Raw genomic sequence first — 27527 nt, 5'->3', positions numbered from 1 at the left:
TTTAACCCTAGTGCACCCTCAAATCAACCCCTACACTCTGCATACCGACGTCATGACAAGGAAAAGAGACGTGGATACCAACAACGAGTTCATGAAGTAGAGAATGCCTCATTTACTCCCTTAATTTTTACTACTACAGATGGAATGGGTGATGCTGCTACTCAGTTATATAAGAGATTGGCCAACCTTTTGAGTGCAAAGCACAGTCTTTCCTATGGAATAGTGATGGGATGGCTGAGATGTAAATTGAGCTTCTCTTTGTTGAGGTCTGCGATTATGTGCATTCGCAGTGCCAGGTCCAGTTTGCACTGTCCCATTGCTGAGGCACCGATTGCTGTGCAGGTCGCTGAGGCCCATATGTAAGATAATTTGTTTTTGTTTATTATGTACTGTTTTATCTTGTCATTAATTTAAAAAAAAAAAAACTGAATATAATTTTACTCTAACAAAACAGTCATTGAAATGAAATACTCTAATACTGCAACCAGCTAAAGAATTCAAGACTATTGAAGCTTAAACATGGCCTGATACAACCTAAACTAGCATTATTAGCCAATTATGGTTGGAATAATGGGCAATTTTCAAAAGCATAATAGGTGATTTTTTGAGCACTGCTCAAAAGCATAATGCTCAATTTTTTGGAGCATAATAGCCTCATGCCTATCTGCCTATTATGCTAACATTATGCTCAATGCTTTCAGGCACCTATTATGTTCATTATTATGCCAGCATAATCGGCGGGTCCCTATCAGTAAAACATCAGTGAATGCAGGTTTACTGAAAATCTACTAAAACAACAACTGTTCCATATACTGGAAATATACCACTCTAGTAAACTAAGAAACTTCAAGCAGTGGAAATGCCTGTTCTCAAATAATTATGTGATAAGAGTCTTCCACACCCATAGGATGCAGTTTTACTGCAATCAATGATGTCTGTTTCCTTGCAGTTGCTGCATGCTTCTTAAAACATTAAATTAGAGCCACCCAAGGGATGAAGGTGCTATTGAATAGCTGAGTGTCTGTGAATGGTTACGTCTGTGTGAGTTGCATGCATGTATGCACATGTGTCATCCAAGTGTTTGCCAACCAATTCAGACCTTGAGTATATTTTTATATAGTGTAGTGTACAAACGCTTTCCGTGTTTACCATTACCATAACAATGATTGCATTATACCACAATTCAGATTTAATTTAATGCTAAATAAATAAATGCCTTGTCTCAAATAAAATCTAAGGCCAGATGAAAATTAGTAGGTGGAAATAAAAGCCGAGGCATATGCATGAGTACTTATGAGAAAACCTTTGACCCCTGCAAACACAGCATACATACATCAATGTGTAATTGTGACACACCCACCCACACATGCACACACAGAGAAGCAAAGCCTATAGTAGCTATGCAAAACACAGCTATTTCCACCCAGCTAACTAGCTTTGGGATGCCTGTGCACCACTCAGTCACTTGAGCCTTGCGCAGACTAATCCAGCCAGCAACCCAAAGGAGGACCATCCATGTTTCATGAAGAGAAGTTGTGGAACCCAAAGTTCTACAATGATCCCAACAGACAAGAATGGTTTGGCATTTGCTTCCCCAGTAAACACTAGGCATCTATTGATGTTATAGCTGGGTGGGTTATTTCCCCAGCTGACACCAGCCAATTATGCTGGCATAATACAGTAGGTGTCTGAAACGTTTTGAGCATAATGCTAGCATAACAGGCAAGATACTTGTGTCATACTATAAATCCTTGCATGTAAAAATACAAATCACAGAATAAAATTGGTATACTCTAATAGAACAGTCAATAACAGAACAAATCAGCCAACTAACTATTCTATTAGAGTATATCGATGTTTTCTCTGAAATGCATTTCAACAAGCAACAGATTTACAGTTTCCACTTCAGACACATATTATTTACACTAAAATGCACATTTATTAGCAAAACATAGGAACTGTGGCCTAAACATTGAGCATAATAGGCAAAAAATTTTAAGCATTCCTCATAAGCATCATCAGTAAAATAAAAGGCACAATTGGCAGGTCCCTATACACAGTGGCATGGTTGAAGCACACATTGCACGTGATCGGAATATCAGATTTTGGAAATTTGCCTTAAAGTCATATTTTACAATTCAAACATTTATGATTAAAATAACGCATTCCAAAATTTCAATCAGTTTTACAATTAGTCAGTGCCTTGAATTGCACCAAATTCTGTGAAATATTTTATCAGGTGGATAAGTCTTTATTGGAGATATATATAAATGTGGATTTCTAACGTGACATTTAGACTGGCTTTCCAAAATCCAGTCACAACACATTGATGCCACCCTGAGGGAAAAGTGACATATTTTAGAGGCCGTATTCACTGTGTTGTTACAAAAAAAAAGTTTACTAGTAACTTTAAGAAGCTAGAAATATGATTTATAAAAGAGTGATTGACCGCTTTACACATCTAGATCTTCTGTTACAAACACTTCTGCGAGAGGGAGGGGGAATGGCTGGTCCTCTTGTACGCCATATACACGCGATTACATCACACACATTTTTTGGACCATATGCATTTTAGCTGAGTTGCTGTATGGTCTAAATTGCTTTGATGAATTAATAAAAATTTTAAAAATAAATTAATGACACCATGAAACAGTTGGATAGAGTAAACAGTGATAGGCTAAAAACCTGCAACAAAAGTACAACACGGTTAGCATACATGTCATACATACAGTGATAGGCATACCTCATTGGATCTTCTGACAGTGGCAAGTTTATTGTTCTTGCATATGATTCCAGATTTCTTTGTCTGGTGCCAGTGGAAGCAACACAAACCTTAAGAAAACTAGCAATTAATTTTGTAATTTCTAAAGAAAGCAGCTCACATATTTCTTCATGTCTTCTAAATTGGCCCGGGCAAGAAGGTATGTACGAGTTTGTTGAGTCTTGACCTTATCATAAATATCACGATGGTGTCCTAGTAGGCTGACTAGGATGATAAGATTTACTAATGTAAACAGTTGTTTCGTAGATACAAATACAGTACCACTCAAATCCAAAGTCGTCTCATGAGAATGCAAGCAATTAAAAAATTGCTAATTTAAGGGTGTGGCACCCATTTGCTTGCAAGTATTCATCCAAAACGAAACAGGATGAATACTTGTGTGCAAAATGGTGCCACACCCTTTAAATTAGTGAGTTTTTAAATTGCTTGTACTCTTGCGAGACGACGTTGCATTTGAACAGTACTGTATACTATTTTTACCTATAATCATTCCAACTGTCCAATCATCCTTTATGCCAGTCATCACACACAAATCAGACAATACCTTCTTTCCACTAAGTAAAATATTGTTTTTTTGGTACTAACCACACGTGTCATTACCATTATGAAAACAAGCTTTTCAACTATACCCCCCCATAGTCTTTTCAGTTGACGTAAAACCAGGCGTACAACAATTGCTATAACATGGCAAAGTTTTTCTTAACTTGGAAGATGAATAGTAGTGGGTTGTGATAATGCTACGTGTATGTACAGTACATAAGACTATATTTCACAGAGCAGATCACATGATATACGTATGTATGAGCACAAACATCATACGTATGTATGAACACATACATCATACGTACTTGGCGTAAGGTTTCATTTCCATCATCAAAGAGTGACTGATGCAGTAAGAACAACCAGATGTGAGTTGATATTGTTTATTTACTACTTTCTGAAATAAGACATACCAAACGTACAACTATACACAGTATCCATTTCCTTACAATACTTGCATTTTGCAGCCCTTCCAATGCAGAGTCAGTTAGTGTATGCTATACATTCAGTGAACAAATACAATGCTCAGTTAATACTGTAGACAATAGCATAGTGATGTGCGATACACCTGATAGATTGAGTGCATCTGTGTCTAACAGCTGTGTAGTCACCAATTTATGATACAATTTGTGATATAGTAGAATTTTGTAAAAGAAACCAAAGTGTAGGTTAGAGACCTAGCACAAAGATCCGATGGTGTGGTCTCTAACCAACTTGAAAATGTATGTGTTTTATATGGGAATATAGGTGGAGTCATTGTGGGATTGGGTTATATGTCGTACTGAAATCGTCACACAATGTTAAAATAATCACACAAGACTGAATGTGCTTTTGTCTAAGTGTTGAAAAAATCGAAGCTTGCACCACTTCCTTTCACAAGTTAGACTTGGATCTGGCACAGTTGGGAAACGGCAGTGATTGATAATGTCAAGCCGGGTTAGCAGTAGCCAGTGATAGCAGTGTAAAGAACACATCATGATTTCGAGTGGGGTTTTGAACTTGGTTTCGAATATGGACACGCCCACATTACACATAATGCAAAATACAAGGAAGCTTACTTATTTAGGTCTTAGTAAAGTCTATCCATAAGACGAAAACAGCCTAAAAACACTCTAAAAACACTCTAGAAACAAATGGGCACTAAACAGAATTTCCGTGATATTTCTGGACTTCTCTATTCATCATAACAAATATACGTACAATGTTAGATTGTACCTCCCATAATCGATTTCTTTTATGCATGCCTATAAAATGAATAGAGTGGTTAACCACACGTTGGCCTGGGTGACTGGTCGCCCACTGCAGGCTATCAGCCTGAATATGTTTGGAGGGAGCATTGTAAATCAATGATCGAAACTGAGATTTGATGCCTGAAGTCTTTTCTGCTAGCAGGTTTCTAACCATTATAAGAACCTGCTAGCAGGTCTCTAAGTGAATTTTAAAGATCTCATTATCCTCCAAAGATCAAAGCATATTATGCATACCATTTTCTAAGTTAAATTAAACACTTGGGCAGACAATAAATTTTCATTGCTCAGTACTAGCAATACCATTATAGAACAGGCTTGAAGAACCCAGACCCGCATACATGTATCTCCAATTGAAATATCAATATACACCCCTGTACAAACATGCACATTGGTATTGCAATACAACTAGTGTATCATGATTATCTGATATATTTAAATGTATCGCACATCACTAACCAACATTAGTGAACTCACAACATATTTTGGATCATCTGATGATCCAACGTAATATGGTACTGCCGGGTCATGTTGCCGCAGAAAACTACTCAATTCTGGTACATTGACGTACATGTCATCATCAAAGTGACAAAACCATTGAAAACTTTCAGGATAGATATCATGATTACAGACTATGTGTAAAGTGTTACAATGTACCTGTCTTGTTCATCTTTGTACTTCTCTAAGGCTTCGTAATAGGCTTCATATTCACATCCAGTTTTACAGCAAAGGCCAAGGCTACACATATAACAAGTGAGATAAACGTGTCATACATACATATATAACAAGTTGATGTTATGCTACTTCTAAAACCAGGCACAAACATAAAAATAAGCTATTGTTACTGCCACCCATAAGAGAATTTGGTTAGGGCAGCTTGATGTTACAGTTAGGTTAATCACACAACTTCACCACAGTGACTAGCTTCGTATTTCCAGCTTGGGTTTGGCTAGCAAGGTAGCCATCACTTACGATGTCAAGTCTTGGATCCAGCAGACCTGCTTGCTTTCTAAGTTATAACCAGGTACATACATAACTGCCATTTTATACACAATAGTTCAACTTTTCACTGACACCATTCCCTCAGTTCTGCCACTTACACTGTTTTAACTTTGCCATAATAATTTTTTTGGTATTTAACAAATCAACGAAAATACATCGCGTCAAAAGGATTGACAATAATTTTTAATGCTTAATTTTTCCTGATTTACAGTATGATAATTAATTTTGACAAAGATATACCGTATAGGGGAAAGTTTCGATGGGCAAAAGTTTCACAATAGAGGGCAAACAAGCTTATTCATGATTAAACTTTTGCAGTATAGAGTAAACAAGAGGTTAAATTTTCACGGTTGACGAAAGTACAGTGGCACCCGCTTAAAACATTTAGCCATGCACGTAAACAACGCACATATGTCAATAAGTAGGCATGGCTCACAACAATTATGATGCGAACATACACTGGCACCTGACGATCGATTAAATTGGGCATGGCTCTACATTGGGCATACACACAGCAATGCACGTGGCTTCATGCATGTCTTCAGATTGCTGCAACACACCTTGCTAAATGGGTGTGGCTCCACATATGACTAACTACAGACAGTGATGCACAATCCAAATAAGTGGGCGTGGATCACGAAAGAAGATGGGACTTTCTACATTATTAAGCAAAGTAGCATTCGCGAGGAAACTTTTGCGGTTTTTGGCAAAACCACGAAACCTGCAAAAGTTTATCCCATCAAAAGTTCCCCCTATACAGTAAACTGAGTTTCTTTATTTTCTTCCTGTTTGTTTTCTGATACTGTATTGGCAGGAATTGATGACTTTCAGACATATTTGTGCTGTAAAACTTTTATCGTTTAATTTAGTTTTGCATGTATAATTCAGATGTCATAATAGTATGATGCATAACTACGTTAAACCACAAACAATGTAACCTCACTGCTGTGTATAGCTTACATATGCATATATGTGCAAGACACTCACTTATGTCATATCCTCACTGTTTTCAACTCAAAGGGGCATGCTGATATATTTCTTGTAGTCTAGGAGGCCAGCTACATTGTTTTCAGTAGATAAAGCCAGTTGGGCAAGGTATTCACAATAATATTTCAAACTAGCACGAATAAGCCACGTCAGAACAAAATTGAAAATTTTAATACTAGGGACCCTAAATTTCTCACATACTGGCTGTTTTTAGCATAAAGCATTTTAGTATGGAAAAACAAACATAGAAAAATACATGCACACATATACATTTTCAAAAAAACAAATTCAGGTGTGCAACAGCTGCGGGCAAACACTAGAAACAGCATAACTCACAATGTATGGCCAGCATCACAATCTGTTAGTAGTAAATTGAAACCTGCATGTGTTAAAAAAATATTATAACAGACATTCTACTCATTTCTAAGGCAATGCATGTAACTATTTATACATGTGTATTTTTTAACATGCATGCATCTCCGCATATACGTAGTTTTCAAAATTTACACTGCAAATGTATACACATAGCAAACTTGTATTTGATGCAAGACATCACCAGGTATATGTATAATAATTATTAAGACACTATTGTTAAATTATTCTCAGTAATAAGTAGAGGCATGAAGTTGATCATGTGCTTTATAAATGGCTGAGTGCAGTCTAGTACATACACGCTGGGGAACAAGAAGTTAATAAACATCAAGGATACTTAGTTAAGTAACGCATGTTACTTCTGGTAAAAATACACAATCTATGGCACAAACTGTTTTATTTACTGACTGCATTGCTTCAGCCATTCATGTTGAATAGTCAATGTTTGATTCATACAGTAGAGGTATTTAATTGATCAGTCATAACTCATGGGCTACAAAGTGCTTTCACTATAATTATGATGTATAAACAATACGGTTCTCCCTACAAGAAATGACAACTGAAAAAGTCAACTTTCTTATTACTGTAAACAAATGCTTGTAAATTACATGCCCTTCAGTGTATGGACACAAAACCATGATCATATCTTTTTTGTGTACATGTAGCTAGCATATTTTTACTCTTATGTATTTCAATATGTCTTTCCCTCTTTATATTATAGCAATATTGGCAATATGGCAGGTTTTCATTCAGCTGGTCACAGATATGTAAGCCCGGTATTGACGTTTAGTTGAAGGGTTGGGAAAGGTTCAGGTAATACGTAGTAGCTAATAAAGTTATTTTTCAGATACCAATGTGGGTTCTAAAATGCTAAAATACTGATTTTAATGTAGTAATTACAGTATTAAACTTCTAGTGGTTCAGTGGTGGCCATACATGAAGCCACCACCATGAAGTATTAAAAAAAAACAAAAAACATGAAGCCGATCGTCATGCAGAAAGTTTTACACTGCAGACTAGCTGCTCTCACTCAATAGTGATGCTCCAATACCAATACTAGTAAAAATATCAGCCCTATTTTAGCAGCATCAAACTTTTATCGTAAAGCAATAACCACCCAAAGTATGCAATCAGACTCCATTCAGTTAAAATACTGGCCATGTCAGCGTTATCATTTCGCTACTCAGGATTGCCTTGACAAATTAATCTCAGACCACCACCAGCTTTAGGGCAAGCTATGGTCTATTTGCTAGTACACTGTTTACATAAGGTATGGTTATACAACCACAGAGGGCTAAAATGTAGAGGAAGTTGTGGTATACAGTTTGGTTGACATAATGTACTCCAGCTGTCAATCAAGAAACCCTACAAAGTTGATGAATACCATATAGTGGGAAATTTTCGAGGGATGAAATTTTCGCAAAACTGTGTAAAATACGATTTTTGTGTTTTTTACTTCACGAAAGTCTAGAATGCGGATTTGGTAAAGCAATAACTATGTGTATTAAACCTGAAACACTTCACGGTTATATTTTCACAAAGCTATGATTACTTGCAAAATTCGCGAAAGTTTCGTCCCTTGAAAATTTCTGGCTATACGGTATTTCTATGAAAAATGAAAAGGGCTGCTTTACAAGATTGTGTCAAACCTGATATCAGCCATGAATTCTTTGAAAGAAGCCACCCACTTGTAATATTAGTACAGTGGAAACCACAGTAACCCACAAAATAAGATTCATTGAAGCCATAAACCATTGTTCTGATAACCAGCAAACTGCAGTGATGAGATTAGCAAATGCTTTTCTTGTGAGTAATTCCTGTGTGGTATTTATGTGTGTGTATCACCTGTTTTATAATGGCTTGCTTACTTCCACTCTACTAACACATACATGGGTGTATATATGTAATCGATAATGTACCTATCTTTTCGTGAATGTTAATTAAATATAAAAGGGTTTTACAGTGGTGAAACCAAACTACTTTTCGGCATTACCAGATTCCAATACTGCTCATCCCTACTATGGTGTACTGTGCCATATACTAAAGTGTTTATAGGATTGTGGATGCAAATGGTTTATGATTTATGTAGTTCATTACTTCAGTTTGCTGTATAGATGGTTTGTTATTGTACGCAGGCCATGGCAGGGCTCCAAATATCATTGCAGTCAGCTGTGGAAAAAAAAGGAAAAAGCACTATTGATCACAATTTTGTACTGTACGTATTTTCTGTGTACGTGAACATTTACTGTAATAAATGGAAAAGTATAGTATAAGGAAGAAGGGATTCAAGGATGGGGGTTACCATGAGACTCTGTGTGTGTGCATGTATATGTGTGTATGCGTGTGCGTGTGTGTACGTGCATGTGTGTGTGTGTGCGTGCGCGTGTGTGTGTACGTGCATGTGTGTGTGTGTGTGTGTGTGTGTGTGTGTGTGTGTGTGTGTGTGTGTGTGTGTTGTACAAGCCATCCTACATGGCAACCATCATTATAGGAAAGTCTACCTACATACGCTGTTTACATAATACAGCATTGTCCACAGGGTTAGAGATGACATGAGTAAGGGCTGTGTTGTTTGGTAGGGTAAATGGCATACTATTACAACAATTGATGGCATAGCCACAGAAGATGCCATACTGTAAACGATATGATATACAACACATACTTGCTGCTATCATACTAATAGGACAGTTATCTTGTGTAAATAGGCATCGGTAAGCAATATATATGACAAATTTACATGCTCTATTAGCATTCACAGGATCAAATTTTACCATGGAAGTACTGAAGACAAAAGTATGCAACTGTAATAACAACAATTATAACTTATCACTAAACTGCAAACTTCATGGCTAACACAATCAGTTTACAAACAGTTTAACAGTCTATAAAGCCTGCACTCAGTCAAGTTCACTTCTAAATCTGGTACGGCAAAACACTCAAGCTAAGTGTATGCATGGATTAGAGATGACTATGAATTCACTATACTCTGGGGTCTTTGGAAGACATTAAAATGAATTGAAGCCTATGGGACTGAGATCTTTTTTTCCATGCGGGAGACAGCAAAACACACTACAGCGAACCTTTCAGTGTAATCCCCAATGTGTCATTTGTGTATAAAGTGATCTGCCTATATACTGACAATTAGGTCAGGAAATTTTGTCGCTATGGTGACTAGTTTATTTGTAGTTACCTACATGCATTCAAGAATGCATTTATGTTATCAGTAAATTGGGAAGACATGATGTTTGTTTGACCTATTGGGTAGTTCAGGTAGTAAAGCATGAGCATACAATACATACACATACGGACACACCCAAAGTAAAAAGCAAAAGCCTTTAGCTACACTACCATGGTCATACCTAAGAGTACAATTTTTGCAACGAGACTAAATCACAGTCTAGATTCCCACAAAGGGTTTTAATCTCTCATATACTTGGACACCAAATTATCAACTGTTGACCACTACATTCCTTTGTCCTTGTGCAGCCTTTAATGTGGTTTAGCCAACCCACCTAAATAAAATCACAAAACAACCTTAAAGTACACTATGAATTACATATACTCCAAATATGGGATGGTATTATCAGCAATGAATTATGCTATGAATTACTATTGAATGTTCCTTTGAAAGTACAAAAACAGGCATAGACAAAGAGAACTGTACAAACAAAGACGCGACAGAAAAACTTTATAATCAAGGTTCTGCCCAGAAATTCCTGAGTGGTGGTCTAAAGCTAACATGAACTGATATGCGGTGTGTTATATTAGGGTGTATTGTACATGTATCAATGATATATGTAAGAATTGTACTGGTCGGATTTAAGAGGGTACCGGTCGGTTTTTAGAGGTACTGGTCGCCTTGAACCACTGCCGACCAGTGTGGGCAGAACCCTGCACAATGGAAACAAGCAAGAAGGTAGTCAGAGAAAAGCACTGTACACAGTATACTATATGAACTACTGTATGTTTTGCGAGTACTATAGCCCACACTATTAACCCAACATCACTGTGTACAAGGGGAATGAATGAGGTTTATCTTTTCACCTACATATTAGGTGAGCACACCCAAGTGGTATTATTACTGATACAATAGCCACTTGGGATTCGTCTGATATATGTCCCCAGGCAACAGCCCTGAGGCTTGGGCATATATATCAGGTAAATCCCTCTTGGCCATGATATAACTAACTCATAGTTCACCATGTCAATTAAATGGACTTTCACATCCAACTTATAAATAAGAATGCCAATTTATGTAACACAATAGCTTGTATGTATGCTCCTGCATGGAAGAACAGCTTTCAGCCAAATGCAAGAGCTTAACTAAATATCAACCAACTTGTTATTCCACTATCACACTTGGATATCAATATTTGCATTTATCGATGCTATTGAAATATTCCCCACCCCTAACTGAGAGTGCATTGCAAGAGATGAAATCTTGTTCTTACTATAATTATGTACGTCCATGCATACTGTATATCTACAAAGACATAACATAACCCCATGTCTATATATGGAATACAGTTCATATACAGTATGTACCACATAATATAGATACATACCTGCTTCTTTCATTACTTTAGCCATCTCAGTACCCTCATCAGATATTTCACTGACTATTGTGAGCTAAAGTGAACAGTTAATAATTGAACATTTTGTATGCAAAATTAAACTATGGTAGTGCCGTATTGCCTCAAATTACTGTACAAACGTTTACTTCTTTTAACCATTTTTCATTCCAGTCACTAAATGAGACCACAAACTATAAAAGACCAACAATTATGAGACCAGCACTTGGAATTAACTTTATTCCTCCATGTTGTACTGTTGTTGGTGTTTTTAATATTTCACAGATCCAAGGCCATAGTAATGCTCTACACCCCCAGCAATTGACAGGGGCCAGGTAATTAATTATACAGGACCAGTTGTAATTTAAGGCAATATGGTACATTTTTTAATGCAATAAATATTAGAGTTACTCAATGTTATAACACTTCTACAAATCAAACCAGTTCATAAAGTATCATTTATTCTATAGCCACGGGTAAAATGATTTTAAAATACAGAAATGGTACAGTATTTGCACATAAGACTATGTCAACTTGATTAGTTGTTTCACTGCCCACCTTTTTCATGATTGAAATTTTTCAGAAACACAGTATGGCTACAAAGAAGTTGTCATTTTGTCACAACCACACACCCTTACTTGTATTTTGTTATTTTGTACTCAATTTATCCTGATTTCTGTTAATATTTTATTGATATGCTGACCTACCAACCCTATACTCTCAAGATTTTCATTCATGTTCAATAATCAAGATGAAGTGGCCTAAGAACAAAAGGTGATCTAGCATATATCCCTCAGCACATGGGAGATCATGCGCATGTGCTGGGTGACAGGTGATACCTAATTTATCTACCCAGTGGGTTAACATCCTACCATTATTGCTTTGTATCCCTGTATGACAAATTATTGCCCAAGTGCTTTGGGGTGTGACTATTTTATCCCAGTGCGAATCACAGCAATAAAGTGTGATTCATAGCCAATACGCTAATGATTTTAATGTTCTAAATGTTTTGTTCTTCACAAAGTGGCTCAAGTAGCACAAAAATACCTTACGGATTCCTACCCTATCCTTAATGTTTCAACGTTTGCTCATACAACAAAGGCACAAAGTGTCGGAAGCTTTTATACAATTTCACGTATTGCTTACCCCTAGTAAAGCATGGATACTACCATGTAAAACCAGCTACAAAATCATGTGACTTTATGGTTTCTTTCACCTGTAATGATATATAGCCCACAGAAGCCAATAAGTAACCACAAATCAGGTTTGTGGCTTCCTGTGAATAAATTAACAGTGGCAAAAATGTAGCGTGGAGATATGTGATACAAAGTATTTGTAATGAAGTAGAAGTACCTGTGGTAAGCCAAAAACCCACACATACTTTAATTTGCTATAGCACTTGTACATCCTGCCCACTTGTACATCCTCGTCAAGTGTCTATTAGTGTCAACTTCATTGTGCTTTATGAACAAATAACTCGACAAAACAACACGCTACACGATCAAATGTTTGACTGATAGCTGGTTAAAAGAATACAAACAGAAAAAATGGATAGCATTTCTGAAGCATTGTCATAAATCCAAGTTATAGTTTGGCCAAGTGCAAAGACCAAGTTAATAATGAAAAATCTGATAATTAATTCATACAACCCCTGCCCTATGAAAAGTTGCAAAGGTTTAACCAGTGCCAGTTATTTCACTAGAATGGTACTGATATCTATAGTATCAGTATGGGTCATTCCATACCAAATCAACAAAAAAAAATCCAGACCCCTTTTGAATTTTGAAAAATTTAGCATAAGCATGGATCCTTTCAAAAAAGTTTCTCACACCAAAATTTGGCTCATTTCATTGGTCCCCCTTGAAGTTATGACCACTTCAAAGTTTCTGTCGAAAATTTCATTTTGCTTACATGTTTTCAATAAAATGGCCATAACTTTGCATGCGATTGACATAAAAACTTATGGTTTAGATTTTTGAAATCCTTATTAAATTCTCTTTCAGGTGATATATAATGTTTTATAATTGTTTAAAGGAAAAGGTCAAACCACAAAAATGTAGCTTTTTTCTTTGATCTTAATTTTCAAAAATACATATTCTTTAATTAATTTTATTTTTGGTTTACACGTTGCTCTAATACCCATCATTCATCAGTGTGAGTTTAAAGTTGGGACCAATAGTAGATCACGAGTTATAAGTGTTAATGTGTAGCCTTGTAATTACTGTTGTTTGTAGGGTTCAGGTATGCAAAGATGCAATACCAATTGCAAGTAACTTTATATAATACTATGTCACAATCATTTTATACATTGTTGGTAAGTAAGTTCATGTTTTGTAAGAAAACCCAGTAAAAGCTTATACTTGAATACATATACTCAAGTAATTTACCCCTTATCAAGCTTGTATATATTGTTTCTGATTATGATGCCAAGTCTATTATATAGTAGTGAAATATTGAACTTGTTGACATTTTCACTAGCTACAGTAACTGCTACTGTTAGCATTTAATGCTGATTGTTGATATGCAAGTCAGCGTTGAAACCGGGTCGGGTCATCCGGGTCATCCGGGTCACATATTCTCCGGGTCATCCGGGTCTGACCCGGTTTACAATTTATCCGGGTCTGACCCAGATTGGATCACGTGAGAAACGAAATTGTTCGTTAGACGACGTGGAAACTTATAAACGCTATCGCGTAGCTCTTTCGTGAGCCACGCTCACTTATCGCATTACCAACATACGCTCAGCCACGCCGATTTGTTAGTAAGTGTAGTATGTAGCATGAAACTGAGGGTATCTATGGTGAGGGGTAGCTATTGTCAGTAGGTGAAGACTTTTTTTTTTTTTTTTTTTTTTGGTCTTCAACCTACAGCTGCCTGAAGTTGCAATATTTACTCAACACGAATCGAACGCTCAAAATGTTGACTCGTTCGCTCGCTCGAGACTAGCCGAAACACATCTCGGCTCTAATTAATCCGGGTCAATCCGGGTCACTGGGTCATCCGGGTCAGCAGTAGTGACCCGGTTTCAACGTTGATGCAAGTACGTATTTTGATACACACACTTAATGTAGCTATGGTGGAAACTGTCTAAGCCAGTCAGGACCAATTTTTTTTGGCCTTAATATGCAGGTGGCTATATAGTTCGATGTGTATAAATGTCTTTCTAGAACAATTTAAAGTTGGCCCTAAATAGAAAAGTGGCCTTTTGTTACAGGTGGCCACTAAGACAAGTTCCACTGTAATTTGAAACACTTACAAACAAAGCATATTGTTATGTAGCTGCATTCTGGGAGTGTATAAACAGTGGAATGGACTACTGGAATGGTGGAATACTGGAATGGTGGAATGGATTTTTAAAAAGTTCAATATCATTTTTTACATCCAAATAAGTACAACTCCCCTTATGTAAGAAAATAAATAAGATTCCCCTTGAAGTCAGCTCTTTTAGCATAATTCACCTCACCATAGATACAGTTTACCAATATACACTCCCCTGCATTCTTTGTTGTTAACACAGGCATGAATACTTCATATGTTGTAATCTGCTAGAACTTTTCTAACAAGTAGTAATAAATGACTGATGCAGTATTAACATATTCAATTGTGTACTGATATCAATACATCAGATTTCATTGCATGTCAAAGTTACATGTGAATGATTGTAGGGACCATCGTGCAATATGCACCACTTTCAGTCTCAACATTTACTATAACACTCTGATTTAACTTTGAAGTTATTTGCCTTGACCCTTTCTTTAATCGATTATTGATGTATTTCACTTAAAGCTATAGATATGTATCAATGTGCAATTGCTGTAGTAAACCTTTGTACTATGTAATTTCTAATGAAGTTTAACTTTTTAAACAAAGTTAATGGAGGGAGATAATTTGCGTGTGTGTTTGGGCGGTGTAGCAACACATTGCAGCTATCCAGCATTAGATAGGTACGTAGCTTACCTGCATCACAATATATAGTTATACAACGGCCACGAGTGCTCTGCCTGATATAAACGCACGAGCCTGAGGGCCGTTAGGCCCAAAGGCAAGTGCGTTGATACAGGCAGAGCACGAGTGCACGTTGTATAACTGTTATGTACCACTCACCTAATAGGTGGGGAGAGTCTCACAAGACAGCTGTAACACTTATAAAGGCCAGGTTTCTAACATCGATTGTGGATAACCAAGCCGGACGTTGCGATGACGTTCCCCCTGCAGTACTGCAGCCACCTGAGATATTGAAAGCTAGTACGCTATGGGTTATATCCATTCGCTGTTCAACTCTCATCACGTAGTGCTCAGCATGCCAGCGTGCCATATAGACTAAGCACCAGACTAATTGCCATAGTGATTCTCTCGAGTGAAAAACAGCAGCTAAATAGAAGGTTTAAGTAAACAAAACCTAACTAATATACGAGATACTAGTCTAATTCTTACTATTTACACTGGCTAAACTCGAATCTGTTGGTATGACAAAACTGGTTACCACAATCGAACGTAAAGGTTAGTATTATTTAGAATATATTTGTTTTTTTGAGTCATTGTCGAAGTGGACTACAGTTTAATCTGAGCTAAGATGGCACCAGACTAGTAAGGTGTATAAGTACGTTTATATATATGTAGACTAGAGTTGTGGCCACCCGCGTTGGCTTTTTCGATCGCCATTGGCTGCTTGTAAACATTATACGTATTGGTGACGTTATGGCCCACAATCGACCTTTACATGTCAGGCTATAAAAGAATTCGAGTGATCTGTGAAGTGTCTTTCCACCTATTAGGTGAGGTGTCGTAGTGGTCTTCGCCACCGGCACTTGTGCTATGGTGCACAAAACCCCAGCCAGTGCAATATCTGTATATTGCACTGCGGTTGGTGCATTATAACTTATAATGCACTCGTTGTGGTCTACAAAACCGCAACCAGTGCGTTATAAGTTATAATGCACTCGCTGCGGTCTGCAGCAGTGCAATATACAAATTATGGCACTGGCGGTGCCTTTGAACTGCCCACGCAGAGTGGTACATTACTAGATGTAATATACAGCAGTAGGTATTAATTGGAAAACATTATGAACGCATGCGTAGGAAAAATACCGTGTGTATGGGTCGTTCCAAATGGGTGACCAGGTGGTACAAAAAGTCCCCTCCCATAGCCCACCCATAGGACTAGGAGAATATGCTGGAAATGAGTACATAAAAAACCAGTTACGTTAGTGCTGCAATATATCAGAATGATAATAAAATAACAACTTTATTAAGAAGAGGGAATTAACACTATGGTATGGGATTACTCTATCACAGGAGGAAATGCACAGACATTAAAGGGAGTCTTGTGTGGTAGACTCAGTTATTTAAGGGAGTCTTGTGTGGTAGACTCAGTTATTTAAGGGAGTCTTGTGTGGTAGACTCAGACATCGAAGGGAGTCTTGTGTGGTAGACTCAGTTATTTAAGGGAGTCTTGTGTGGTAGACAAAAGTCCAGTGTTCTCCCATTCCAAGAATAGCTCTTCCATCCCAAGACTAGCTTAGGGTGTGATAGTGCAGGGTTTCATTAGGATTATTAGGATGGCCTTAGAAATCCCTGTGACTTCAATGTTGGGAACCCCCAGGTATTTCACCCCCAAGCCTCATGCAATTGGGAGCCACAATTTGTGGCTGATCATATCAATGGTCCTATTACAAAATCGTATAGGAGAACCATGGAACCCTGCACAACTACCAAAACAACCACCATCATTGGACGGCGGTTGACAAGTGAACAATATTAGCTTGAAACAAATGGCTGATGGTTTAGGGTTCTTTATTTAACGACCGACATTAATGGAACATTTCTATGATTCTCCGATTCTCAATTATAGAATCAAAATTATGAACTGCATTGCTATATCTAAGTAGTTTCATCATGATATAATTGATGTATGGAGTTTAAGCCAGTTGCCTTAGTACCAAAATTACTGGGCCTTAATGTGCAGGTAGCTGCTTAATACATTTACATAAGTGTATAGCAACAATTTAAAATTGGCCCTTATGGAGTGGTGGCCTTTCTATACAGGTGGCCGCTTTCCACTCTATTCCATCAAATTTTTGACAAATAAGACAATGCATAGTAGTTTTAGAAGTGTACATTTTTCCAGCAAAGGCATTATTTATAGGTACAAACATATAAAGGTGACCTTTACATGGTCAGTAGTAGGCTTGCCCTTTCAAAGTATGAGTCAAAAGTGATATACAGTGTAACATATCTTAGCGACTACCTTAAAGGCCACCTTTTTATAAGGGCCAACTTAAAATAATGCTCTAATGCAACTATATAAAGCAGTTATCTAGGTATTAAGACCAAGAAGCTTTGGATATCACTAAGACATGGCATTTCGATTCAACAGTTCCACTTTACATGTACATATATACGAATAACTGTTGTTTGCATCCATTATACACACGTATAAGATTTGAAACTATCATCATAATCTGTGTCCGAATATTATAATAAGTAAATCCCCTATAAATATAGCTACCTCTATAATAAGACCACCTTGTTATAGTGGCCGCATCTATTTCATAGGACACCGAACTTACAGCAAAAAATATAATCAGTGATTCCTTTATTAGGCAGTCTTATTATTGCTCCAACTTTCTTAGCTTTAAAAGTGGCTCTGTTAGTATGGTTTCACTGTAGTGAGCCCTTGTCAATACAAACCCTAATTATTTTAATACATAAAATGATTTGTGACATACTAATATAAGGTAACTTGCAATTGGTATTGGAAATTACACTGCAAAAATACCATACAAACAGCAGTGATTACAAGGCTACACATTAACACCTATAACTCATGATCTCCTATCGTCCCAACTGTAAACTCAGAGAGATGAATGATGAGTATAAGAGCAACTTGTAAATCAAAAATAAATTTAACTAGACAGATGCAAACAGCATCGTTGGGCGAGCCTGAACATATTTAATGGGAGTATGCATAGCAGCAATAGTGGTCATATACAAATCTGATAACACAACGTAAAGCATAAGCAAGCAAACAAAATTATTATGTAGATAAATCAATGTTATTGTTGTGTGACTGATTCATTATTTTACATACTAATTCTGCCTTCTCTGCTGCAAGATTGTGTCCCTTTGCCGAGCATATCTTGTTCTGGAGTATTCTCTGTTTCTCCTTCGTCTTTCTTCAGCTTCTGGTGTTTCTCGGTCCCTTCTCAATCTGTACAGCTGTCTCCTTCTTCTAAGCCGTTCTTCTGCATTCATTTAGCCAACCTTAGGTGATTTTCATATTCACGCGCTGATACACGTGTTTCATACGCTGTAATCTACGTCGTATATTTCTCCGTGACATGGTCGATGAGACGAACATATATGGAAGTGCTGTAATCTACTGCGTATATTTCTCCGTGACATGGTCGATGAGACGAACATATATGGAAGTGCTGTAATCTACGTCGTATATTTCTCCGTGACATGGCCGATGAGACGAACATATATGGAAGTGCTGTAATCTACGTCGTATATTTCTCCGTGACATGGTCGATGAGACGAACATATATGGAAGTGCTGTAATCTACGTCGTATATTTCTCCGTGACATGGTCGATGAGACGAACATTAATATGGAAGTGCTGTAATCTACATCGTATATTTCTCCGTGGCATGGTCGATGAGACGAACATATATGGAAGTGCTGTGATTTACGCCGTTTATTTCACGGTAAGTCCGTTTATTTCAGGGTCTCTTTCCGATTTCTTCTGTAGTTTTTTGGGCATGGTCGCTGAGACGAAAGTTACGTGGGCGACTCGCTAGTGTGGGGCTCGCTCAGGCTCGCCCCAATTAAAGAATATATATTTTTGAAAATTAAGATCAAGGAAAAAGCTACATTTTTGTGGTTTGACCTTTTCCTTTGAGCAATTATAAAACATTATATATTACCTGAAAGAGAATTTAATAAGGATTTCAAAAATCTAAACCAGATATTTTTACATCAATCCCAAGCAAAGTTATGGCCATTTTATTGAAGACATGTAAGCAAAATAAAATTTTCAACAGAAACTTTGAGTGGTCATAACTTAAAGGGAGACCAATGAAACGAGCCAAATTTTGGTGTGTCAAAGTTTCTTGATAGGGTCCATGTTTGTGCCAAATTTCATGAAAATTGAAAGGGGTCTGGATTTTTTTTTGTTGATTTGGCATGGAATGACCCGTATGTGCATAGATTCTTTGATAACTACTATCTTACAAGGGTACAGTAAAACAAACAAAATTTCCCATATTTTTAATTACATGCATTGGGTATCAGGTAGCCGCCACTTTTAACCACAAAAGCCTGATTTTCAATAGGCTCCAATGTATTTTGGCATCACTTTGATTAACATTTGATCCAGCATACATTGGTGATACAGAATTTCAGAATATCAGCACTGGAGCCACTATTATGTAGCAATATTAATGATCTATCAATTGTGATATGATCTGTGCACAAGGTAACTACAAGTGGTTAAAACATCTAAAGCATCGAGGAAATACCATCAAGTACAGTATGGTTGCTTCTTGGAAAGGAATCAACTTGGCTTGGCCATATTAGCATGGTATAGGTTGTTTTAAACAGGGTGAAAATGAGGTAATTCTTTATCACCCTGAAAAACAAGGTGTTAATGAACTCTGGTAATCAAAACTATACCAAACCCTGTCTCTTGTATCAAGGTACTAATCTTGAGTTAATAAGCACCACCACTGAGTATAGCATGAGTACAGTGTCTATGGCATACAAATACAGCTTTGTTACAGTAAATTACAAACGGGTACTCACCATCTTTTTGTTTACAACTTGAAACCAAGTTGCTATTAAATAAGATAATCTTGTTTTGAAATTTTTAGTTGTTGTTTTAACAGAGAAGTAGATGTTTTTATCCCATTGAATATCTACAGGCTCAAGGAGTTTCCCATTGATGTGATTAGAGTCAAATGAAAAGCCAATTGAGCTTAAATGGTTGATGGTAGGAGACTCTTCCTGTAACTTTGTTTCTGTTGCAGATTTAACTTTGTCAGTGCCAATTGTAGAATCACTATGTACTTCCTTGGTGGACTGAACTTTAACTGTAGGAGAATTCGAATCACTCAGTAATTCAGTTTCCTTGACAGAATTGTCCGGCAATTCAGTTTTCTTGTTAGATTCAATCTGGTGCTTATTATTTTGGTTGATATTTTCCTGGTTAGATTCTACTTGGTGTTCTACAACTGTCGATGAATCCTCCTGGTCTTCGGTGCTCGATAATACGGTGTTCCCGTTGGCAGGTTCCTCCGGCTTGGGTTGCCAGGTAACAATATAATCACCCTGTATATAGTTGTAGATATGTACCAAGGCACTAAGTATGACAATCGCACAACACAGTATGGTTATGAAACGTAAACCCCCCCAGGCAAAACCTTGCCAATAGATTCGTCTTTGAACCATCACCAGGCTCGTCGCACAGTGACCATAAGATCATGAAGATAGACGTCGTAACCATCCAAACACAGTAAAATAAATATCAGACGGATAGACCTATATGACCAACTCTAGTCGACTCTAGTTAAAGCACATGGGTGTGATCGGTTTGTCGTAGTGCACGAGAATACGCGGTTGTTAATATACGAATCCAGAGTTAAGTTAATCGGCTACTTTACTTTCGTGATTAACAACACAGCGAAAGCATCACATCTAGTATTTATTATTTGTGGATTGGGCAGAGCTCGCCTCTCTGCCCACAGTTTGAGCTTTAAGACTTATATTTAGCTCAAAGATATAAGAGCGTATTTCACGTGACGTCACAAATGCGGCGTTTATTTAAGACACTTGCGGCGTTTATTTGAGACGTGTGGAAAGCCCCGCAATCATAGATAATATACGTTTATTTTTAATGGCCAGTAGCCTTGAGCTAGTGGACCATCAGTACTGTACTCTAAAGATTTTATTAATTGTACATCCGTTATTGTATACTTGGGGTATCACTCTTTTCACCCGATTTCATAACCCTACAGAACCAGGGGCGTAGGCAGGATTTCCAAAAGGGGGGTTCTGCCCTAAGTATAGAATCTCCACAGCGGGGGTCTGGGGCCGTGTACACGTGTAAACATGTGTATTCTTATAAATTCATTCGCAATAGCGAGTAGAGGTACTTGAATTCCTCTGCCTGAAGACCTGTAGCTACCCATTTCAGTGGATTTGTGTAAGTTAATTCAGTTCTAGTTAACCAGTATCACGATTTAAAAAACTTAACTCTGAAAAGGGGGTTCGTCCGAACCCTTTGAACCCCCCCTGGCTACGCCCCTGAGAACTTAGACAAAAAACGGTGAACCAAAAAGGCAAAAAAAGAGTGTAATATTGAAGGGGGATCGAATCCAGGATCCCAGTGTGATGGTCCAGTGTTCTACCGATTATGCTACCGCTGCTAGCTCCCTTGATTCCCTTCTTTTGTATCTTATAAATGTGACTAACGAAATAAGCTGTAAGGTAAATGAGGGTAATTCCGGACACTCTTTAGTAAAATCGCTCTAACACTGCACTCACAACGAGTTAAGATAACCTCTAGGAATCATTTTAAAGCCTATCTCATGGTGCATCTGCAGTACAAATTTCGTTTTGATACAATCAACTGCTGAGGAGTTATGAGCCAAACTTTAACAGCGTGTAAAAATGCAGCATGCGGCTAATTCCGGACACTTCGAATAACAAGCAATTAGCGCCTTCCACAGGTTATAACAATCCTCTTTGAAATATGGAGACTAAAGTACAACTCATCTGCAGCTTATAAACCAAGTAGAAAGTCCATACCTTTTGGGAGAAAGCAGCAGTGAGTATTTTTAAAAGTTTATGTAATTCGAGAATATTTTCTTTGTATTTCAACCGAGCAGCTGCTGAAAAATCGACTGCCACTCCGCCTGTGCTGCATGGATTCTTATGATTTTTAGTATGCAATTAGCCGAGAGTATGATCTTCATATAAATCTTTGAAAATCAAAAATAGGAGCTTGGGCTGCCTGGTTAAATAAACATTTTCAAAGTTTTTGAACAAAACTACCTGTGATTTTGCTACAAATACGTGTCAAACTTCAAGGTGGAATAACGGATTCGCTTCAATTTGGGCTTGTAGATAGGCCATAGGACACTGCATTAGCATACCAAATTATAGGCCAAGGGATTCTACCATTGTTGAGAACGATCTAAGTGTCCGGAATTAGCCTCTGTCCGGAATTACCCGCACTTACCTTATATAGTAAGAAGAACCTAACCCTAAAGGTGAAGAAGAAACCAAAGCTGAACTCTAACCCTAACGCTAACACTACTAGACGCTTCCCCTAAAGTCTACTACTCGTGGAAACTACTGGACGCTTCCCCTAAAGTCTACTACTCGTGGAAACTACTGGACGCTTCCCCTAAAGTCTACTGCTCGCGGCAACTACTGGACGCATCCCCTAAAGTCGACTACTCGCGGCAACTACTAGATGCGTGCCCTAGAGTCGAAGAGAGAGAGCAACAACTACAGTAGGAAGTCTGGATGCTTTTGAGCTTAATATTACGTAAGGGTTATGAAAGGTGGTGAAAAGAGTATAAAACCCTCTATACTTGTATGCGGTACTGTAAAGTTATAATCAATCAATCAGGCAGCTGACTGTTCTATTAGAGTGTATCAATCTTTTCTGTCACATGCATTTTGAAGAGCAAAGATGTGCTTCAGCCATTTATTATGTTCCCATAACTGCAGATTTATTGGGAAGTTGGGCGTAAAGCCAGGACCGGAGCCCAGAGATTTTGAGTGGTCAGGCCATCTATGGACTGCAATGTAGGCGATAGTCATGCACATTGCACACTACTTTTTATTGATCTGATGTGACTTTTAGATTATCTGCTTTCATGTGATACTCAACTGCTTGTGCTAAGCACACACATTGCAGCATGCCAATTAAGCTAGTGGTGTCTGGAAATTTTTGAAAATAGATGCTCTGAAATGGCATCTGGAAGCTGTTTTACTTGCAAAGCCTCTTCTTTTTGTTAACATCAAAGAAATATCCTGGTAATATTGTACTACAGTACCAGGCAAGTAATTCAATTTCATGTCTAGTTTTACTTTCTGAAAGCTTATATTTGAGATACAGAAGCCATTGGAATTGTAATTGCTAATGCATGCATGAAGACTAAGTATAGAGCAATGGCTGTATTCTATACCAAATGCTCTATTAGAGTATTGTGATGACTGTTCTATTAGAGTATATTATGATGACTGCTTTGTTAGAGTATCTCGATCTTTTTTACAAATTCAAGTAGCTGAAATGTGGTCTGGGGCACTGCATAAAGCTTGAGCATAATTTGAGCATAACCGGTAAAATTTTTTGAGCAGTGCAGCATAGCATAATAGGTAAAATTTTGAGCATAATAGGCGGGTCCCTAGTTATATCCCTACTGTGCATTTCTGTTATGGTATCTTGTAAATTGAGCACAGTAGGGATATCCCTACTGTGCTCAATTTAAATTTCTTATTGTTTTACTGTGATTTAATATCATACATGCATAACTCCAGCTTGTTTCAGTACTTTTTATCGATGTGCTATGGTCCCTACTCTAGGTGAAAATTCCATTTTGTGTGTGTGTGTAGCTATGTACTTGTTTTTATTTGACTGTATTAGAGGTGACTGCTCTATTAGGGTATCACGATCTTGATACCTGGTTTATAATATGGTGTATAATTGTTGATTTTCCAGCTACCCTCCTACTGAACTATTTTATATAGCCTGTGCAGCAGCTATGCACAGTATGTGCACTCAAATACAATGCATGGTGTAGTTGCTATACAGGATCTTATATTGTACTCAATGCTCCTTTGAACTCTGAATATTGAAACGTTTATACATTTTTAAACAGATTTTGATGTATACAGTACCGTATTTACTTGATTGTGCCCTTTATAGTTTATAAAACAATCACAACATGTTGCTATTTCTTCTTCTATACTGGACCTTTCTTTCACTTGAGTTCTTGCAGCACAATTATGTCATGCCTCATGTTATGTGGTCAATTTACTACAGTAACTAATATCTGGAATTTTGATTATCTGACAGCTGTTTAGGACAGTGCATTCCTTAAATCAAGATAGAGATTAATACTAAAGGTATGACAGCACTAGTAAAGAGTGATTACAAAAGTATAGTGAGGTACTTTTCGAGGGTGTGGTACAATTAAAATTATTTGAAAAAAGGATAAAGATCTTCAAATAGTACCACAGTGCGGTACTATTCAGGGGTGCGGCACAAATCAAGTAAATACGGTATATAGCTATTTAGACAACAATCAAAAGAAAGCTACTGTTTGTGCATGATAAAGAAAATTTGTTTGATTATACAATGCCACTCATATACGCACAGCAGCTAGCTGTGTGCTTTTATATGACACTCTATTATATAAATAATTGTGGGTTTTGATTAGCATGTAGGCTGGCCGTTGAGAGTCTTGGGAGTACGTCATTTTATGATAGAGACTGGTGGTAGCTATTTGCAGCTAAAAGCCACAAATAACATCACTGGATGAGATTTTCATGACATATAGAGCATGCTCAATTGACATGTATACTAAAATATTTTGGTGGGGGGTCAAGTTCCCCCCTTGAACCACCCCTAATCCACCACTGGTTAATATTCTCTACTCTTGTAGTTACTTTTATCAGTTATGTTTAAGTTGTGCTTAGGTAGTTGTCCAGTCAACAAACGAACACGTTCCTTCAATGAAAGATTGACTGATTGATTACTATTTTAACCTCTCAACAATTGGCAAAGCCGTTCTTACTTTCTGGAGTAACAAAAAACACATGTAAAACACATACAGTTACAAGGACAATTAACTTACCTGAGTAAGCAGGACAACCCAATTAACAAGAACAACAAAAACAGAAATCAATTACTACTTACTACTCGATCTAACAGGTCCAGTTTTGACATTTTGATAAAAGGAAACTTCTTTATTGCAGTAAAAATCAGCCGAAATATTCTTAGTGTCCATTAATGGAGAGGTCTCACTACTGTATGGCTATAGTATACCTGCTGCTTGTTCACAAATTAAATCAACTTCATTTAATACTGTTAGATGATCAATTGTGTAGTGCACAAAAATTATACGGTAAGTATTTTTCTGTATTGGTAGAGCACTAGTTTGTCTTATATCATCTTCATTGCATCTGCAGAACAATGATTTGTGTAAAAGCAGCAAACCCAGTTTATGGTTGGCTTTGGTATTAAAAGGTGTGGCCTTCTGGATGAAGAAGATTGATCAAAGGTGGTGGCCATGAAATGGCTGCAATGATGCATGTGGATGATAAGAAATTTTAATAATGGCTTTGTGCATTAATTAAATTTATCATCATCAACATCATTGCAGCTATTTCATGGCCCCAACCTTTGATTTCACCACTTTTTTGATCCAGGCTTTTGCCTTTTTTCATGTTAGCCTTATAGCTGTTTTTTTTTTTATACCCTAACATGCGTAAGGAGTAACACACACAAAATACATAATAATATTTAGCATGTCAGTAAATCACACAATTAAAGATTTTAGAACATAAAGGGTAGATTTCTTGTCTAGTCTGATTTCAGTGCTCCCCATGGTTGATCACTTGATGATCTTTTAGTGATGTACTGAGTCAACTCTTTTGTAAATGAAGTATGATCAACATCATGATGAGGTTGAGTGGGTCCACCCTCTGTCAGTGATGGAAACTGCTCCATTGTAGGAGCGACTGCTTCAACAACTTCAATTCCCTTGTTACGTAATTTGATATAGTACATGTACTCATCACTACCAGGGACTTGGTGTATTATTCTAGCATTTTGCAATGCTTGTGATAGAGTAATGAGTTTTGGTATTCCATCAATTAAATCATATGGTGTATCACCATCAGCATCCGCAGCATCACATCTCCACCATGTTGTAACAAATATTGTGCAATATGAGTGTGTCCAGCCGTGTAGGCTATGTGTAGTGGAGTGTAAAAATAATTAGTACAAATGTTCACATCTGCTCCACATTCTTCTACTAAAAAGCAAACAACATGAAAACAGCAAGTAAAGACAGCTTGGTAAAGAAGAGTAAAGCCAGAGTCAGTGGATTTAAAGGATGTTTTAACTCCACATATTTTTAGAAAATTAACAATAAATGATTGTGGTGTTATGGAAAAAACTTGATAGACCATTGGTGAATTATCTTCATCAGCCACATAAGGGTCTACAGAGTACTCTTTCGCTAACAATTCCACAACATCTATCTTTTGATTAAGAACAGCTGCTATTAAAAGATTTTGTGAGGACCCATTTTCACAATATATCCTCCCAGCAGCAGTTATATTACAAGGTTTTAGTAGATGTCTGATTTCTGAAATGTTACCATTAAGTAAAGTTGAAATGAGCTCCTCATATGTATCAACCGAATATGTTGTTACACTACTGCTTGAAGAGTATGGTTACTTTTTATTGACATCTTTCTGTCCACACAATGACTCCAGTAACTGGGATACAATATGGAGTTGAGAGTCATCTCTTAGTCTCATATGATCACCCTCCACTACCCACCCACTCATCTTCATCAACTCTTCACAAGCAGGATACCTCCACACTTCACTGCTAAATGTTTTGTCAGCCAGTTTGATTTTATGATACTTGTCATCATTTTGGTGTTGAATAATGTTGTCAAAGATCTTCCTCAGTGTTGACAAGGTACCCTCTAGGTATTCAGGGTTTATTGACAAATCAACTTTCTTAAGTTGTCTTGAAAATAGTTTTTGAAGTGTGCTTTGTTTTAGACTTTTTTCACTATTCCAGAATTCTTGTAAGATTTCTTCAACTCTGTGAGACTCACTCAATACATAATACAGTAATTGGAAAACAATCCAAACTACACATCAGTAGTTTTGAGATAAACAGTTTTAAAGAATCTAAGCCAATATAACTTTCCAGCATAGTGAACATGTGTATGAAATTAACACAAGAAATGCAATTTATTATCTTTCAGA

At 37.2% G+C, this 27527-nt stretch overlaps 1 protein-coding gene across 1 annotated transcript; it reads right to left on the bottom strand.

Annotated features, from left to right (window-relative positions):
- Positions 1-2597: 2597 nt before the first annotated feature.
- LOC136252393 (beta-1,3-N-acetylglucosaminyltransferase manic fringe-like) lies at positions 2598-21087 on the bottom strand. Its single transcript, XM_066044820.1, has 11 exons — positions 20307-21087; positions 11496-11559; positions 6895-6937; positions 5227-5307; positions 5047-5173; positions 3772-3819; positions 3631-3719; positions 3263-3336; positions 2883-2986; positions 2744-2832; positions 2598-2685 (listed from the first exon to the last, which is right to left on the bottom strand). Exons 1-11 carry the CDS (start codon positions 20949-20951, stop codon positions 2634-2636), a joined length of 1416 nt encoding a protein of 471 aa, XP_065900892.1. The 5' UTR covers positions 20952-21087; the 3' UTR covers positions 2598-2633.
- Between the last annotated feature and the right edge of the window lie 6440 nt (positions 21088-27527).

Source organism: Dysidea avara, chromosome 4 (genome assembly GCF_963678975.1).
Source record: "Dysidea avara chromosome 4, odDysAvar1.4, whole genome shotgun sequence".
Classification (NCBI taxonomy): Eukaryota; Metazoa; Porifera; class Demospongiae; order Dictyoceratida; family Dysideidae; genus Dysidea; species Dysidea avara.
This window is presented reverse-complemented; position numbering and strand designations above follow the sequence as displayed.

Bases quoted from the DNA above. Each gene is read 5' to 3' on its own strand.
- LOC136252393 (XM_066044820.1), bottom strand. From the start codon at position 20,951: ATGGTTCAAAGACGAATCTATTGGCAAGGTTTTGCCTGGGGGGGTTTA. The intron at 6,938-11,495 runs GTATGTATCTAT...TAACACATGCAG, and splicing joins TAAAGTAATGAAAGAAGCAG to GTTTCAATTTACTACTAACA. The intron at 5,308-6,894 runs GTGAGTTATGCT...TTATATGTGTAG, and splicing joins TGTGATGCTGGCCATACATT to CCTTGGCCTTTGCTGTAAAA.